At 44.0% G+C, this 17,925-nt stretch overlaps 2 protein-coding genes across 5 annotated transcripts; one reads left to right on the top strand and one right to left on the bottom strand.

Annotated features, from left to right (window-relative positions):
- Nucleotides 1-12,389: 12,389 nt before the first annotated feature.
- Nucleotides 12,390-13,537, bottom strand: LOC109410000 (uncharacterized). Of its 2 annotated transcripts, none has more exons than XM_019683533.3 (2): nucleotides 13,400-13,537; nucleotides 12,390-13,335 (listed from the first exon to the last, which is right to left on the bottom strand). In XM_019683533.3, the coding sequence occupies exon 2, from the start codon at nucleotides 13,327-13,329 to the stop codon at nucleotides 12,526-12,528; it is 804 nt and encodes a 267-aa protein (XP_019539078.3). In that variant the 5' UTR covers nucleotides 13,330-13,335; nucleotides 13,400-13,537; the 3' UTR covers nucleotides 12,390-12,525. The 2 variants fall into 2 exon arrangements, with proteins under 2 accessions (XP_019539078.3, XP_019539079.3); XM_019683534.3 differs by having other exon boundaries at nucleotides 13,439-13,521.
- Nucleotides 13,538-16,529: 2,992 nt separating this feature from the next.
- LOC115258162 (uncharacterized) lies at nucleotides 16,530-17,925 on the top strand. 3 transcript variants are annotated; one of them, XM_029858215.2, is made up of 2 exons: nucleotides 16,530-17,091; nucleotides 17,202-17,925. In XM_029858215.2, exon 2 carries the CDS (start codon nucleotides 17,212-17,214, stop codon nucleotides 17,866-17,868), a length of 657 nt encoding a protein of 218 aa, XP_029714075.2. In that variant the 5' UTR covers nucleotides 16,530-17,091; nucleotides 17,202-17,211; the 3' UTR covers nucleotides 17,869-17,925. The 3 variants fall into 3 exon arrangements, with proteins under 3 accessions (XP_029714075.2, XP_062705155.1, XP_062705153.1); XM_062849171.1 differs by having other exon boundaries at nucleotides 16,531-17,104; XM_062849169.1 differs by having other exon boundaries at nucleotides 16,532-17,104; nucleotides 17,164-17,925.

Here is a 17,925-nt window from a genome sequence, read left to right as displayed (position 1 = left end):
CACAACCATTACATATATAACTTAAGAAACAATAATGCACTTAACTACATTGATCTAACCTCAGACCTCTTCGTAACGCACTATTTGACAAAGTAAAAAAGAGACAGACTGTTTTGAACAAGAATTACAGTATTAACTATAAATGATAAATGAATTGTTATTGATATATTTATTGTACACGTTTAATACTACTTGATGTATAAATGTTGCATTTACTAGAGTTTACGTAAAGAAAACAAGCTTTACAGAAAGGAAAAGTTTCATCCGAACGAGCGCGAACGAGTATGAGAGATCCCTGGAATGCCATTTTCCCTACAGAACAACTAAATATATATACCGGTTCTAGAACACCTATACCCACTGTCCTCAAATCACTTTCTTCGAAATCGGTCCATTACTAACCGCACCAAATCGATCACGAACCGCACGACGACCGCACTGTTCAGTCCGTGGAAGAGCGCAATCCGTTCCACGTGGTAGATCATCAGTCCGACCTGGACGGCTGCCAGCCGGATTCGGGAGGGCAGTCGTAGCAGGTTGGCCAGTCCGACGGTGCACCGGATGTTGAAGGCCTTCAGTTCGGCCCGGGCCGACGGATGGCCCAGGAGGGCATCCCGGGCAAACAGAATTGCCAGTCCGGCGGCGGCCCGAGTGGACAGCTCCAGAGCCAGTCGTTGCGTCTCGCAGGTCATGTTGAACTAATTCTACTCTCGGGTGGTGGTGGGTGCAGCAGAGATTTACTACTGGCGGTCTGGGCCTAGTCAGTATATGCTTATCTTGTCGTCGGCGCTAGCTAGCCTCATCGCATATCGGTTGCCGCAGTTTTTGGTCAGTGCGCGGGTGGTACACATATCGGATTAAAGGGTATCTATGATTTGCGAGCCGATAAAACTGTCCGCTCGAGGAGATTAGATATATTTCAAAACAGATTGCGGCAGCCACTTCGGTCGTTATACCCGTGATCAGGAAAGGCACGTCAATCGACTGGTCAGTGGGTGGGGCTTAGGTAGAGAGGGTATGTTTGGGGATGGCTAAAAGATTGTGGGTCGATGTTTACAGTGAAACATAAACTTCGGACTTATTCTACGAAGCGAGTGAGACGAGTGTCAGCCTTCAGTAAGGTAAGCCATATTTGAATATTCGTTTTGATTTTGTTTTTTTTTGTAAACACATTTATTAGAACTAGTCAACTAAATACACAAACATTTGGATCAAACGAAAACACAATTTAAAACAAAATTTAATGCCTCTACTGTTTTTTGGTCATTGGCGTCTAAAATAAAATTTACATAGGTAATAAATGCTTTTAGAGCCTGGCACGGCAACGCCTATTCATATTCTTCAATTCCGGTATTTTTAGACTGATGAAAGTCATCCTCCTTCTTATATTTGTTTCCAACCTAGAAAGGAGATGATTCCACAGAGCACTGATCCTTGGGCAGCCGGCGAGTTTGTGCTCTAAGTCCTCCTCCGTATTAGGGCACTGATTGCAGTATGGACTTGCAACTCGGTTTAGACGATGAAGTAGTTGCGCATGAGGGATCTTTCCATTCACGACCAAATAGTACACCGATCGTTCCATCGATGTCAGTTCCTTTACTCCAATGTTGCTCCATACTCTTTTCCAGGAAATATTGGCGTTTTCTTCCATGACTTTTGGTTTTTTCAGCTGCTCTCGGAAGTAGTTATGAAGAGAAGAAGCAGATGGGCTTTCTTCTATTCGTCTTGGGATATACGGTAGAATTTTAGAGATGCTCTTCAAACACGGGTAGAGAGCAGGGATTGCAGCTGAATTCGGTGGATTTTCCAAATGCTGTTCCATCGTACCAGCAAATGGGGTTTCCCTGATTTCAATCAGGAATCTGGTGACAAGCAGTGATTTGCACTTGTGCATTGGTAGATGCAGGTTCAAACCTCCCATACTTCTCGGCAAAGTAAGTTGTTCAATGGGAACCCTGGTTGGAAAACGATCCCAGATGAAACTCCCAATATACGAAGTCATCCGTGCTACTGCTTGGTTCGGTATACTGATAACCGAGGCAAGGAACCAAAGTCTTGATGTGATGTACGTGTTTAGGACGATTACTTTTTGTTGCAGAGTTAGATTTCTTGCTTTATACATCCACATCAACCGAGATGATTTCTTAATCACATCCGCCCAATTGTAGTCTATTATCTGCTTGTGAGAGTTGAAGAACGTCACCCCCAGGACTTTGATTGAGTCTTGAACCCTTGGCCATACTGTGTCGTTCACGTCACGCTGCGGGCCCAAGTTTACAGCGACGGTTTTACTGATATTCAATAAAGACCCAGAGCACTCCCCAAAACTTCGAAACGTTTGTTGGATGGCATTCAGCTTTCGTTCATCGGTTATGACAATGGTTATGTCATCTGCATATGCCACCACGAGATCATTTGGTCCATTACAGATAGTGCGTAGTTTTTCTAGGAGTGGGTGGAGGTATAGGGCAAATAAATGCATGCTTAAGGGATCGCCCTGTCTAACAGAACGCTGGATGGGGAAGCTAGGAGTGAGATTTCCGTTAATAAGTAAACGAGAATGCGCGGAGGACATAATCTTCCCTAAAAGCTGCACAAAGTTAGCATTCAAATGGATGTTCCGCATCACGACCATTAGATAGTTTTGATTGACCCGATCAAAAGCGTGATCAAGATCGAAAGAGATTAATTTTCCACGCATTCTTTTGCAGTTTAGTTCCGCAATGCGGTCTTTGATCGAATGAACGGCTTCGAATATAGTTCTATCGGAATTTGAACATTTTTGACTTGAATTTAGCAAGTTGTTTTCAATCATTACCTTCCCTAGTCGATCCTTGAGGATTCTTGATAGTAGCTTATAGTCATAGTTGAGCAGACTAATCGGTCTGTACGCTTTGATAGTCTGGTCACCAGCTTTTTTCTTGCACAGAACAATCACCCCTTCGACAAACTTCTCGGGGATATTACCTTGCAAAGCCTCATTGATGATCATGTTGAGCTGCGGATGAATGATATCGAATGCTTTAATGTAGAATTCTTTCGGAATTTCATCACTACCAGGAGACTTTCGAGACGCACTTGATCTTATCGCAAAGAATAGTTCAGCTGTTGTAATTTCATCCATTAAGGCAGCGTTAGCATTGGAATCAGGTGGAATGATACGGTTGACTGGAAAATTTTCGCTACCGCGTAGGTGTTCCACGCTATAAAGGTTTTGGAAATAGTCATGTACGTGGGTTTCAATTTCCACTGCATCAGTAATGCAACGATCTTGATGGCGAATTGAATTGATGGTTGATTTTCGTTTGTATCGATCTCCTATTTGAAAAGATGATACTTTTTCCCCACATACAAATCTGTCATTCAAATGTTCATATGCTTTCGAAAAGTTGCTCTGAACATTTAACATTTTGGCTTTAATTTTATTGACTTCAACTATGCCATTCGGATTTTGATACAACTGTTCATATGCATTTTTAAGTTGCCGATATAGAAACTCATTTGTTGTGTGGAACTCACGAAAAGCTTCATTTGTTTTCCATCGAAAAAAAACTCCTTATTTTTGGTTTGGCACACTCGATCCACCAGGACATCCAACTATCAAAATTTCGTCTTTCACGTACCCATCGCAACCATTTCTGCTGAAACTCTTCAAGGTTTTGTTCATTGAGAATGTGTGCACGTATGCACCAATACCCACGACCATGCGGTTTCCCTAAATTAGGCAAACAACATCGAATTCGGTATGCCTTATGGTCCGAGAACGACGTAGCTAGAAGATCTGCGACACGAAGATGCGGAACAAGCGACCTGGAGACATAAATACGATCTATTTGAGAAGCAGAGTTGGAGCGGACAAAACTATAATCAACCAAATTTCTATGCAAGCAGTTCCACGTATCAAGAAGCTGCATGTTCTCTACCAGTTGTTTGAGACTTGTACTGTAATTGTTTGATCCAGTAGAATCTTTATTTGCAACAACACAATTAAAATCACCGCCAAGAATAATATGTTCGGTTGAAGCTTGTAGATAGAAAGGTAATTGTTCTTTGAACAAATTCTCACGAGCGGAAAAGTTTTGCGTACCTGATTGAGCGTATACATTGCAAACCGTTAACGAATTACCAATTTTTACAGACATAATACGACTATTCAAACTTCTTTGGACGTTTGCAAAGGGAATATGCGATTTTAGGGCTATAGCTGTACCTCTTTTTGATTCATCTACATTAGTTATTACATTGTAACCAGGTATACGCAGATTAGCGGATTCAACTTCTTGAAGGAGGATAATGTCAAAGTCCATTAAACGCACAAAGGAACGAAGTGCTGCTAACTTGTTATCACTGGAGATAGTATTGGTATTTATAGAGCCAATAATGTAGCTGATTATGGCAGGACTGGACATAACATGAATTCAATTATGGGGCAAAGCCGAAGTACTCGCGGCTAACTCGAGATTAATTGAAGGGATTGGAATAAGGTGACAGTTTAGTTTGATGAATTATTAATACGGATCGTTTTAGAAGTTATGATTGTCTATTATCTCTGATAACTAAGCGTCAATTCTAATTTTCTTCGATCGACCTCTGGTCCGTTTCACCTTAACAAACGAAGCACCTTCAGCAGGCGAGTCGTTACTCTCACTATCGGAAATCTCCAAGGATAGAGGATTGGGAGAAGCAATGGTCATGGGAACTTTGAATGCACTCACTTGGCATGTCTTTACATTATTGCTATCCTGTTGGACCTCGACGGTGGAAGCATCAGTGGCAGGGGCAGCAGCGGTTTGGTTGGTGGCGGCACCGACAGCAGCATTAGCAGGAACAACATCAACAGCAGCAGCAGCAGCAGCCTCCGTAGCATCCGCGTTATCTTTCTGGTTTGCGTTTTCTTCCATTCGTTCGTCATCCGCATCGGTCACTGAGGTAGAGACTCCCAGAGTGCTTGATGCGGATCGCGCGTTCGCATTCAGCTCATTTAGATTTGTGCCTACAAACTCAGGCATGAGTGAGGCGACAACTTTACTTTGGTCCAGAACGCTGGTGTAGCTTGTTTTTTTCTGTGCTGCCTTCAGCCTAGCGTTGAGATCAGCCTTTTGTCCCAACAACTTTTTGTTTTCGACACACGATAGACCCGGGTGTGCCGGGTTGGTGCAGTGCCTGCAGTATTGAGGCTGGTTTCGGTAGGAGATGAGACTTTCTTCACCGAGAATTGTGACAAATGATTTGATGTGACGATGTAGACAGAATCATCTTTGCCACTCGTACCCCAGACGATATTCCTTTGAACGCAAAGTTTTCACCCCAGACTAACTCTTTAATCGAGATAACCTCGCCATACTGCTTGAGAAAAGCAGCGATGTCTTCATTCCGAATGTTTTCGGACAAATCGTGGATCTTAACTTCCACGCCCCCGTCATCCATCATCAAGCGAACTTTAATCTTAGTTTTATTGACCTCTAGCTCGTGACGACCGTTGTGTTGGTCAACCGCATCCTGAGCGGTCTTAAGGTCGCGGCACTTCACATGCGAGCAGTTTTGCGCATGATTCATCTGCAGGCGCAGAACTTGTTCGACACTGAGTCCAATAGTCTCATGAACGAAAGCATGGATTTCTTCGAAAGAAGGTCTCTTCGGGAAATTAGAAAAGTCCACTTTGAACGTGTTTTCGCGAGCACGCACGGTGGCCATGGTTGCTATGAAACGATAGCACGGGATCAAAGGCTGTCGCCAGAGAGAACCTGACGCGAAATGTTTGCACACCGGGTGCGAGAACGACCGAAAAGAAAAAAACTCGAAAACAAAGCGATGCAGAGCGATTTGGTTGTATGTCTGGTCACAGCGAGAGCTTGAACCTAACTCTGTTAAAAATTCGTAGTTCCAAATTAAAACTTGATGTTTCACTGACGTTTTAAAACATTCAGTACCGGCTAACAATTTATTTAATTTATTTTCAGTATCACATCGCTTAAATTAATTGAATAAAACTGAATCAACAATTGGTCGGATTTCGTGAAAATTATGCCTCGGCTGTTGAACCCGGCTCGTCACTAGACACCTTCCAGGGCGATGTTGAACAGCAGGCATGAGAGTCGATTACCTTATCGTAGCCCTCGGCGAGATTCAAACAAACTAGACAGATTGTCCAAAACCCTTACGCAGTATCTTACACCGTACACTGTCACTTTGATCAATCCAATGAGCTTCCCGGAAAACCCATTCTCGTCCATGATTTTCCTCTCTTCGGTAGATACTGTCGTCGTCGTACACCGCCTTGAAGTCGATGAACAGGTGGAGCGTTGGGACCTGGTATTCGCGGCATTTTTGGAGGGTTTGCCGCACGGTGAAGATTCGGCCCGTTGTCGAGCGGCCGTCAAGGAAGCCGGCTTGATAACTTCCCACAAACTCATTATACGTAACATCAGATGGCATTACTGGAGGAATCTCTAGGTAAATTCTTGAAAGAATTACTGGAGGAGTCTGTGGAGGAACTCTGGGAGAATTTTTTTTTTTTCCTATTATTTCTGTACTTCTGGAGAAGTCATCGAAAGAATTCCTGAAGGAATCCCTTTGGAATTCATTGGAAAAAAATGTGGAGAAATCTCTTTAGCAATTCCAGGAAGAATTTCTGGAATATTTCCTGTAGGAATTTTCTGGAGGATTTCCTGGAGGTATCTTCGAAAGATTTCCTAGGGGAATCCCTGGAAAATTCGTGGAGAAATCCCTGGAGGAATCCTTAAAGCAATTCCTGAAGGAAATGCCTGAAGAAATGCCTAGAGAATTCTTTTAAAAATTCCATAAGGCATTCTCGAAGGATTTCTGAAGAAATCCGTATTGGATTTCGTGGAAAAATTCCTGGAGAAATTGGTGGCATAATTTATGGGAGACCCCGGATGTCCAGGAGCAATTCCTGGATCAATTCCTATAGAAATTCAAGAAATTTCTGGAGGAATCTACGAAGGATTTCCTGGTGGAACCTCTGGGAAAATCCCTGGAGAAATTCGTGGAGAAATCTCTGGAGGAATTCCTGAAGAATCCCCAGGAGGAATCCTGAAAGCCATTCCAAGAGGCATTCCTAAGGGAATCCCAAGGGGAATGACATATCCTTTTCTAACCGGAATATCCGCATTTATCCGTTTCTAACCGTCGTTAACCGCGTCTAACTACTGCTCACTTAGCAGCTCGCTTAGCAACGGTTAGCGACGGTTAGAAACGGATAAATGCGGATATTCCGGTTAGAAAAGGATATGTCATTCCCCTTGGGGAATCCTTAAATATTCCCTGGAGGAAGTACTGGATTAATTCCTGGAGGAGTTCCTGAATTCCAAGAGGAACTCCTGAAGGAATTCTAAACTCATTGAGGAATCCCTGTAGCAGTTCCTGCCTGAAGGGATCCCTGCAGGAATTCCTGAAAAATCCCCAGAAGGAATCCTGCAAGCAATTCCAAGAGGCATTCCTAAGGAAATCCCTAAATAGTCTCTGGAATAACTCCTGAAGAAATTCTAAATAGAGTTCCTGGGGGAATTCTTGGAGGAATTTCCCTGGAGCTGTTCCTAAAAGAATCACAGAAGACATGTCCGAGGAGAGACGAACCAGCCAAGGGCTGAAAGTCTCTTAAATAAAGACAAATCAATCAATGTCCGGGTGAATCTCTGGAGGAATTCTTCAAGGAATCCCAGTAAGAATTCCTGAAGATATACATATCAAATTTATGGAGAAATCGTGGATTCTAAGAAGAGTTCGTGGAGGAACTCCTAAAGAAACCCCAGAAGGAATCCCGGACGCAATACCAAGAGGAATTCCTTAGGGAATCTCCAAACAATTTCTGGGGGAAATACTGGATTAATTCCCGTAATTGTAAGAGTATTGTAAAAATCTCCAGCCCCTAGTGAGACGTTCTTTGTATTGGGAGGTATGGAGCAGAGTAAAACGCGTCCAGTCAGTTTGAGCGATTAACAACTAATGAACATTTATTGACTGAGAAAATCATGGCTAACTTAGTTATCTATAAGGGTGCTTCAGTTCTTGAGGTTGCTAAGCATCGGCATCGCTTCACTCCTCCTCAACGTCGAAGAACTTCAGACCGATCTGTGCGCGGAATCGTTCCAGTTTAACTCGCGCCAATGGTTTCGTCAGGATGTCCGCGATCATCGAATCCGTTGGACAATATCGAACTTCCATGACATCGGTTGACATCAGTTCCCTCACGAAGTTGAACCGAGTGTCAATATGTTTTGTTCGTCGACTTCCTCCTCCTGTAGACGACAGCATGGCAATGCAGCTTTGGTTGTCCTCATGCATCACCACGGGTTTGGTGACATCCTCGCCGACGTCGTGCATCAGCTTCGTCAACCAGAGAAGTTCCTGGCTAGCCTCGGATAGTGCCACGTACTCCGCTTCCGTCGAAGACAAGCTGACGCACTGCTGTTTCCTTGCAGCCCAGCTGATGGCACCGTCTCCGAGTTTAAACACGAACCCAGAGTTGGACTTACGGTCAACCTTATCGCCGGCCCAGTCTGCGTCAACGAATCCTTCAAGCTCGCCGGTTCCACCGAGCTCTAGCTTCAAATCCGCCGTTGATGTAAGGTACCGTAGGGTTCTCTTCGCTTCGATCCAGTCTGCTTCAGAGGGTTGACTGACCTTGCGCCCCAGGATGGACGCCGCAATCGCAATATCGGGTCTGGTGCATACCGCAACGTACAGCAAAGCGCCAACCAGGCTTTGGTAGCGCTCGCCGTTTGGCATTCCTTCCTCCTCCTTTTGCTGCGCGTTCGGATATCCAGGGTCCATGGGAATTTTTGATGGCTTCGCCTTGTCTACGCCGAACCTCTCGGCAATCTTCCGAATATATGCCGATTGATTCAGAAGGAAACTGCCGAAATTCGTCCTCTCCACTTGAATGCCCAGGTAATTGGTGATGTCCCCCAGGGCCGTAAGCTTGAAGTATTTCGACAGATAGCGGTACACCCGCTCATACTCATCGTTGTCCGGACTTGCCACGAGCATATCGTCGACGTACAGCAAAATAAACGACATCACTCCATCGACGTTCCGGATGTAGAGACACGGATCTGCCTCGGATGGTTCGTATCCAAGCCGCTTCAGTTTCTCCGATATCTTCTGGTTCCAGATGCGTCCCGCTTGCTTCAGCCCGTAGAGACTACGCTTCAACAGGCACACCTCCTCCTGAGACCCGGTGTGATAGCCTTTCGGTTGCTTCATGTAGATGGTCTCGGTGAGGTCCCCGTGCAAATATGCCGACTTGACATCAATGTGCTTGACATGCAGGGATCGACGAGCAGCAATTGACAACAGGGTGCGAAGCGTAGTGTGTTTGGCCACAGGCGCAAAAACCTCATCGTAGTCGACGCCGAACTTCTGACTATAGCCCTGTGCTACTAGTCGCGCCTTGAAACGGATTACTTGACCTGACTCGTCGAGCTTCTTCTTGAAAATCCATTTGCATCCGATTGGCTTTCGATTCGCGGGCTTCTCCACGATGTCCCATGTCGAGTTTTCTTGAAGGGATGCAAACTCTTCGTCCATCGCTTTCTTCCATTCTCGACATTCCTGGCTGCGCATAGCTTCCTCATACGTACGGGGTTCGTCTTGCTGGGTTGAGGCCAGCCGGGTAGCTTCTCCATACCGAACCGGTGGCACACCGATGTTCGATCGATTGGATCTTCGTACATCCTCGACTTCGTCTTCAATCGCAGTATCGTAGTTGTCCTCACCACAAAACGTTGTCTCGTCGAACCCTTCGAAATCGCTTTCCTCGGAAGATACACCATCGCCCATCGGTGCGAGCTTCTCCTCCTCAGGCTCTTCAACTTGATCATCGGGGACTACTTCAGACTGCTGACTAACGGTTTTGAACGGATAATATACGACAGTCCCTTCACGTCCGTTGGTTTCGCCAATTTCTTCAGCTGGGATGAACCTGGCATCACGTGACACGACGAGCTTGTTCGTCGCTAGATCCAGGAAACGGTAGCCCTTATGCTGCTGCGAGTAACCGACGAACGTCATTTTCATCGATTTTGGGTCCAGCTTGGAACGCTTCTCCTTCGGGATCCACACGTAGGCCTGCGATCCGAACAATCGCAGGTGATTGACGTCCGGTTTCTTCGATGTCCACATCTCGAAAGGCGTTTTCGAGACAGCACTGGACGGCAACATATTTTGGAGGTAGCACGCTGTGTTGATTGCTTCAGCCCAATATTTGTTCGGCATCTTGGCATCACGTAACAGACATCTTCCCATCTCGACTAACGATCGGTTCTTTCTTTCAGCTACTCCGTTCTGCTGAGGCGTATGGCTGGTGCTGAACTGCTGCTGAATGCCCTCTTGACGACAAAACGTAGCCAGTGCTTGATTCTGGAATTCGCCACCCTGGTCCGATCGAATGATTTTTGGCGGTCTGCCGAACGACGTCTTCATCTCTTGCACGTATTGCTTGATGAACGCGGTGGCCTCTGATTTGCGTCGAAGAAAGTACACCACTGAATAGCGTGTGAAATCGTCCGTTATAGCCATAAAATACCGACACCCACCTGGAGTTGGGGTGTTCATTGGTCCGCACAGGTCCGTGTGCACCAGATCGAGAGGTTGCTTCGTCTTCTTCTCGGATCTCTTCGGGAAAGGTAGTCTTGCGAACTTGCACTCCAAACAACATTCACAAACGGCCTTGACTCCACAATGCACAATCTTGATGCCGGTTGCCAGATTCTTCTTCTCCAGCTCGCCGACTGCTTCCGGATCTCTGTGGCCGAATCTCCTGTGCCACGCATGTTGACAGTTCTCCGAATGGCCCGCACTTTGCGCCAGACTTGCATTGTGCGTGAGTTGAAGACTGTACAATCCTCCGGAAACCTTTCCAACTGCCACAATTTTCTCACCCTTGGAAATGCGGCATCCGGCTTCATCGAAAACGATCGTCGCTCCACTCTTCGTAGCCGATCTCACGGAGAACAGGTTCGTTTCGAGGTCAGGAACAAACAGCGTGTTGTTGAGGGTCATGATATTCGCGGATCCATCGGGACCAGCGCACTGAACACGACACATACCTTTGCCAGCACATTTCGTCTTGATCCCGTTTGCCAGCACGACGTCATCGGTGATGGTCTCGTCCAGCGATTCGAAGCACTCCTTGTTGGCCGCCATGTGTGAGGTTGCTCCGGAATCAATCACCCATGAATCCGAACCGCCGCCGACCTTGGCCATGAATGCGTACTCCTCAGGGCTACGAGCTACCTTCGCCTTGGTCCTCCTACCTTGCTGTTTTGGTTCGTTCCTCCGGTTTTCTTCATCCCGTTCATGCACCAGCAAACGGCAGTCCTTTTGCTTGTGTCCGGCCTTGTGGCAGTGGTGGCAAATGATCTGCTTCTTCGTACCTGCCTTTAACACCGACTGCGCTCCTCCGGAACTGCTTCGCTTGGCCACTTCGTCGATCAACTTCGTCTTCACAAGATCGAACGTCAGCTCGGCATCCGACCGGCTTTCCAGAGCCGTCGTTAGGGGGTTGAAAGAGTCCGGCATACTTCTGAGGACCATCGCCACCTGCAGATTCGCGTCCAGCACCTGGCCCGCCACCGAAAGCCGCTCGAAGAGATCTTGCATCTCCGTGATGTGCTTCTCGATGTCCTCGCCATCAGTGTAACGCATGTCGCACACTTTCTTGAGGATGGAAACCTTCGACGTGAGAGTGGTGCGCTCGAAGTTTCTTCTGAGGCTCTCCCAGGCTTCCTTCGACGTGGTGGTGTCTTGAATCAGCTTCCGTTGGTTGTCGTCGACCAGAAGACCAATTGTAGCTCTGGCCTTCTGATCTCCCTTCTTCCATGCTGCTACTGCGGCTTGGTTCGCTTGTGTTTCTTCTGGGCAGGTTCCGGTCACGTACTCCCAGAGATCTTCACGAATCAGCAATAGCTCGATCTTGAATTTCCAGCTTGAATAGTTGCTTCCGTTCAGGCGGGCTACGCCCAATTTTTCCAGCGACGTCATTTCTGCTTCCGAAAAAACGATGGAAAACTCCCGAACGCGACTAACTTTCGAACTGCGAAGAAAAAATTTTCACTTTGTTGACTGGTTACTATGGAGACCCATAACCTATTGGGAGGTATGGAGCAGAGTAAAACGCGTCCAGTCAGTTTGAGCGATTAACAACTAATGAACATTTATTGACTGAGAAAATCATGGCTAACTTAGTTATCTATAAGGGTGCTTCAGTTCTTGAGGTTGCTAAGCATCGGCATCGCTTCACTTTGAGCTAACCCGGATGCAACAATTATTGAAGATCATGTTGTATTAAACACTTTTTTCGTTGACTTGACTAATGGGAAAGGATAGTTCTCTCGGCATTTCTTATGAAAATGACTACCTAGTATCTATATGTTTTTGGACACGTTTGAAGTTTTTATTGTATAAATTTACATTAGGATTACCATACTGATAAAAAAAAAAACATCTTATGCTTACATTTTGATTTGGTCATTTCAGAGATTTAAAACAGAGATAGATGTGGATTTACTGAGGAGCATACATTCCTAAGAAAAGGATGCGACTGTTTTGAGCTGCCACATCCTCGTAAAAATTACGCCACTTCTGAACAGAATACTCGAATTGATCGGATTGCTGGAGCTGTTTCTTGTTGTGGTCCTGATACATATTGTAACAATAGCGCGCAACCCGATACCCATCGTAAATCGCCCAAGCCGTGAACAGACCAGGAATCAAACCGGAAGCGATGTAGTCATGTGCTCTAACGCCGATGAAGACAGCTGCGGCCCTCATCGAGTTGGGCAAATGCAGACTGTTGAAAATCCACATCGAGCTACGAATGCATGATGCCCTTGCGACTTCTCTTCCGGCACGGCTAGCAACCGACGATGCCATCAAGCTCCACGTGAGAGTCGAGCCGATAGCGGCCCCACCGAATCGAACCACTGGTCCTGTGAGTGGGCTGGTAGCTACGACCTGATAGGCCTGTTGTCCTGCATCGTACGTTGCGGCAGCAGCATTGTAACCCGCGCTGGCAAGATTCCCTACCGCCGACTTTGTCAACTGGAGTTCTTGTTCGGTGATTGGACTTTCGCTGATTTTATGGTACAGTTGCTTGCCGGCAGCGATGGTGCCATGGCCAACTGTGTTGGTTGCGTCGACAACCTGGGCCGTATAGGAACTTTGCTGGATTCCACGAGCGACATATTTGGCGGCATCACTGGTTTTGCGGTAACTGTACTGAATCAATCCGAAGCTTCCGTTGGCCAGATCACGCTGCGGAGCATTCCCAGCATCCGCTGGCTGCGATGTGTTATCCTTCTGTGACATCTTTTACTGTAATGGAACAAAATGTTCTTATGATAAAATATAACAAGGAAATTGAATTGGGATCCCAGACTTTTCGATTTTTAGGAATACAATAGTGAACGAACTATACCCGTTGTGCTGACTAATCTGAATGAAAGTTTATTTTGTTTTGCTTCCCTGAGACCTGTGCCTGTGCCCATATCGTGTCTTTGTATATGTATATTTATGTACCTATGTACAGTGGCGACCGTGTGCGTTCTACCGTTCTGTTGAGCTTATTTGGGTGCCTAAAATCAGAAATTGGTTGTGCTAGTAAATTACCTAAATTTAATACCTATAGATTGTATTGTACTTGATGTAGAAACTATTGTAGAAGTTGTTGTTGTAGAAATATTGATTCCAATGTTAAATAATAATTGTTTATGCAACAAGTTCCAAAATGATGATGTTTTCGGCACAATTTATCCAATGAGGCTTGCCGATTATGCTATAGTAATATTTTCCCAAAGTAATGTAGAAAACATCAGCATACATCTATAAAACCTCAACATTTAACGTATTAGATTGTTCTCCTAATGTAATCAGACTACGATGTGATATCTAAGTACACGGTAGTATATAAGATTTACATCAGACTACATCTAACGACGGATAAATGTAATGTAACATTAGAATCAAACCTCATATTGATGTCATGTATTGCTCAATTGAAAGATCAGAATACATATTTATCACGGCACTAGAATGAAACGTAACATTAGAATTTAATGTCATATTGTTGTCAAGTGTTGCTCACTTGAAACATCAAAACACATCTAACCACAGATGATTGTAATGTTACATGTTTTCTAATGTTTAACATCAAAAGTACATCAAACCTTGATGTTGATGTATAAGTACCGAAATGTAATTTCAGGCTAATGTAAATTTTTATTCGGGTTATTCGCTAAACAACCCAATTATACAAAGCGCTGATTTTTTTTAAAATTATTTAATAATTAATAATTATTGACGAATCCAAAAGCCTCTGTGGTAGTGTTCAAATTTCCCGTGTATAAAAAACTGTAAGAACTTTTGTTCTCCCGTATATGGATAGGCTGTGATAGGTTTCGTGAGATAACATTTGGAAAACTCAATATCCCGAGTGCATCCTCGGGTGATTTGTACATACTAAGCTAATTTCGAGGTAGGTTTGAAAATCATAAACTCAATTTTGCCCAAAATTTGATTCACGGCAGAAGGTATATATATATACAAGAGGAGTTGCTGGCAGAGGTGTAATAATGTGAGAGATGGCTATTGAATTATACCTATGCCTAGAACATATTGGTAACGTTTCGTAAATGGCTTTTGTCGGGTGCATGAGAGATAATCTAAGGCGAACCTAGCAGAACGACAGGCCACATACGGTCGTCACTGTATCTACATACACATACCTATAACAATGACAATATACAGGGTGTTAGGTTCATGAGTGCAAACTTTTAAAGGGTGATAGAGGACCCAGGGGGATGACGAAGGGCCAGAATCATCTACCCAGCATTCAATTCAACATGGCGTCCAATGTTTTTGTTTTGATTGCTTAATTCATGGAAAAATGCGCTGGAAACATCGACACTGCTTCGCTGCTACATATAATATCGTGCAAAGTGATAAGGAAAGAGAAACAATTATCAAAAACAACGATTTCGTTTGGAATGTGTAATTTCTGAAATAAGCACTAGCAACACACGAGCCACACACCCGAAAATCAGGAGCAAGTTAGGGTAAACCGACCAGAAAGTGGGTACCAAAACGCGCCGTACCAAAAATGATGTTGGGTGGAGCGGCGATGTACCGAGTTTGACAGCCGCGTCACCCCACTGAGAGGACCATAAATGGTGGAAAAAATTCTTCTACGCGTATGGTCAAATCTCAACCGTTACGTAGTTATTGAACTTTCCATATTTTTGAATATTATTGCCTTAACTTGCTATACCCTTAAAATGGTCAAACTTATCGCAGTTTTTTTACCCTTATTCGAAAGATTGTTGAATTTTCTATCAAATGGCATTTTTGAATCGATTGGTTTAGTTAAATAACTAAGTTTTCTAGAGCAAATAGCTCAACATGCGTAATAAATTAAAATTCTTTCTTTGGCAAAGTTATGGCTCCTGTTCAACTCTACAATTCGTTCTTTCACACCAAACTTCTAGCTCTTATCGTTTTCTTACAATTTTGATATGAATGTGCGGCAAAGCGCGAAAAAGAAGTGCTTATATTGACAGTTGCAAATTTAAGATCTGAAATGTGATGTTTCGACCGAAACTGCAAGAAATAGATGTTTGGTGTCAAAGAACAAATTGTAGAGTAGAGCAGGTGCCACAACTTTGCCCAAGAAAGATTTTTTAATTATTACGCATTTTTCAAAGATAATTGACAAAAACAAATTAAAACACACTACTGTTGAGCTATTTGCTCTAGAAAACTTTGTTATTTAACTAAACCAATCGATTCAAAAATGCCATTTGATAGAAAATTCAATAATCTTTCGAATAAAGGTCTAAAAACTGCGATAAGTTTGACCATTTTAAGGTTATAGCCAGTTAAGGCAATAATAATCAAAAATATGGAAAGTTCAATAACTACGTAACGGTTGAGATTTGACCATATGCGTAGAAATTTTTTTTCTCCATTCATGGTCCTCTATTGTGCGTTTAGCACTAAATTGACTTCCGAAAAAACTTCATCGACTTCCGCTGCCTTTCCTATGCGTTAAACATAACGTCGGAAGCAGACGCGCCAACTTGGTCAAATTATTGGAGGGGCAAAGCCTGGCTTTTCTGATTTTTTGTATGGAAAAATCGAAAAATCATTGAAAATCGTCAAATATTGGGGGGCGAAACCATGCTTGCCCCCCCTAAGTTGGCGCCTATGGTCGGAAGTAGTGCGCTGTATAGAAAACCAGATTTACTGTACAGCGCACTACTTCCGACGTTATGTTTAACGCATAGGAAAGGCAGCGGAAGTCGATGAAGTTTTTTCGGAAATCAATTTAGTGCTAAACGCACAATATCACCCTTTAAAAAGTTTGCACTCAGGAACCTAACACCCTGTGCACATACTTTTGTAGCTGTGTAAAATAGTAAACACGATACCTAAACACAGAAAGAGAGAGAGAGAGAGGGAGATTATAAACAAAAAAAGAAAAAAAAAATCTAATAACTTAATTCAAGCATAACTTTTCAAATCGACGTATCTAACTTTTTCACTGATCTGAGTAAATTCATGGTCAATGTTGACGACCATTTAACTAAAATAGTTTTTCATAAAAACACTTTTCATAAGTTTTTTCGTGCTTAACATCACCAGGGATATTGCACGCACTAGGTAAGGAACAAAACCTACTCATTCCATATCATTTTCACAATGAATTTTGACAAAAATACACATACACCGGGTTGGTTCGAGATACGTCATGCCAGATACGTCGCTTTTGTATGGTGCCAGTTTGGTGTATCTGTTACTTTTGATTTTGGCTAGATACGTCGTTTGGTTTTCTCATATATTAAAACGGTGTATCTATCAGCAAAGTTGTAAACATCAAAATAGTTAGATACGTCGTTTCGAAAAATATGCTTAGTTAAACAAATTAAGCAATAAATCATCAAACAGTGATGTGGATTCTTAAATTTGCTTTATGAATCATGCACGCAGCAGTAAACCCGGATTTGTTTACATTCTCGAGTTACGTTGGATTGAAAAGTTATGCTTGAATTCGGCTTAGGCAAGACAACAAAGACGGTTTGTTCGTTAGGTTCGTTAAGGAATTTCCAATAAGTTTGCCTGGCTAATGCAATAGTTCTCTTTTTATAGGTATTTTATCATTTATTACTTTAACTTTGTTTTTGCAGTAAGTAAAAGATGTCGCCAAAGAATAACACATCGGAGCCCGTGAATCCTGTTGCGAGCGCTACGCAACAGTGGACGGAATCTACGGTTGGTGCCGTGGCCGATGTCACTGCCGCGCTTGGTCATGGCGCCATCGATGCCGGCAAGCAAATGTACCACAAAATTAGCGAAAACCCTGTTGGCGAACAAACGAAGCAGTTGGCAGAGGCGGCGGTAGGATATCTGGCTGGGGCGGGACAACAGGCCTATCAGTTTGCAACTACCAGCCCGGTTACAGCACCAGCGATGCGATTCACCGGAGCCGGTATCGGTTCGGCTCTCACGTGGAACTTGATGGCATCGTCGGTAGCCAGCCGTGCCGGAAGAAAACTTGCTAGAGCAGCATGCATTCGTAACGCGACGTGGATTTTCAACAGTCTGCATTTGCCCAACTCGATGAGGGCCGCTGCTGTCTTGACCGGCGTTAGAGCACATAACTACATAGCTTCCGGTTTCATTCCTGGTCTGTTCACGGCTTGGGCGGTTTACGATGGATATCGGGTTGCTCGCTATTGTTACGATAAATATCAGGACCGCAACAAGGAACAGCCCTCCCAGCAAACTGATCTATTCGAGGATGATGATCGGATTAGTCTTCAAGGATCATCAGTTTTAAAAAGCAAGCTTTGAATAAAAGTAAAAAAATAAAGAAGTTTTCTTGACCTGATAAATGGTTTGTAAAACTAA

Source organism: Aedes albopictus, chromosome 2 (genome assembly GCF_035046485.1).
Source record: "Aedes albopictus strain Foshan chromosome 2, AalbF5, whole genome shotgun sequence".
In the NCBI taxonomy this organism is placed as follows: Eukaryota; Metazoa; Arthropoda; class Insecta; order Diptera; family Culicidae; genus Aedes; species Aedes albopictus.
This window is presented reverse-complemented; position numbering and strand designations above follow the sequence as displayed.

Excerpts from the sequence above, each read along its gene's own strand:
- LOC109410000 (XM_019683533.3), bottom strand. The coding sequence starts at position 13,329 with ATGTCACAGAAGGATAACACATCGCAGCCAGCGGATGCTGGGAATGCT.
- LOC115258162 (XM_029858215.2), top strand. The coding sequence starts at position 17,212 with ATGTCGCCAAAGAATAACACATCGGAGCCCGTGAATCCTGTTGCGAGC.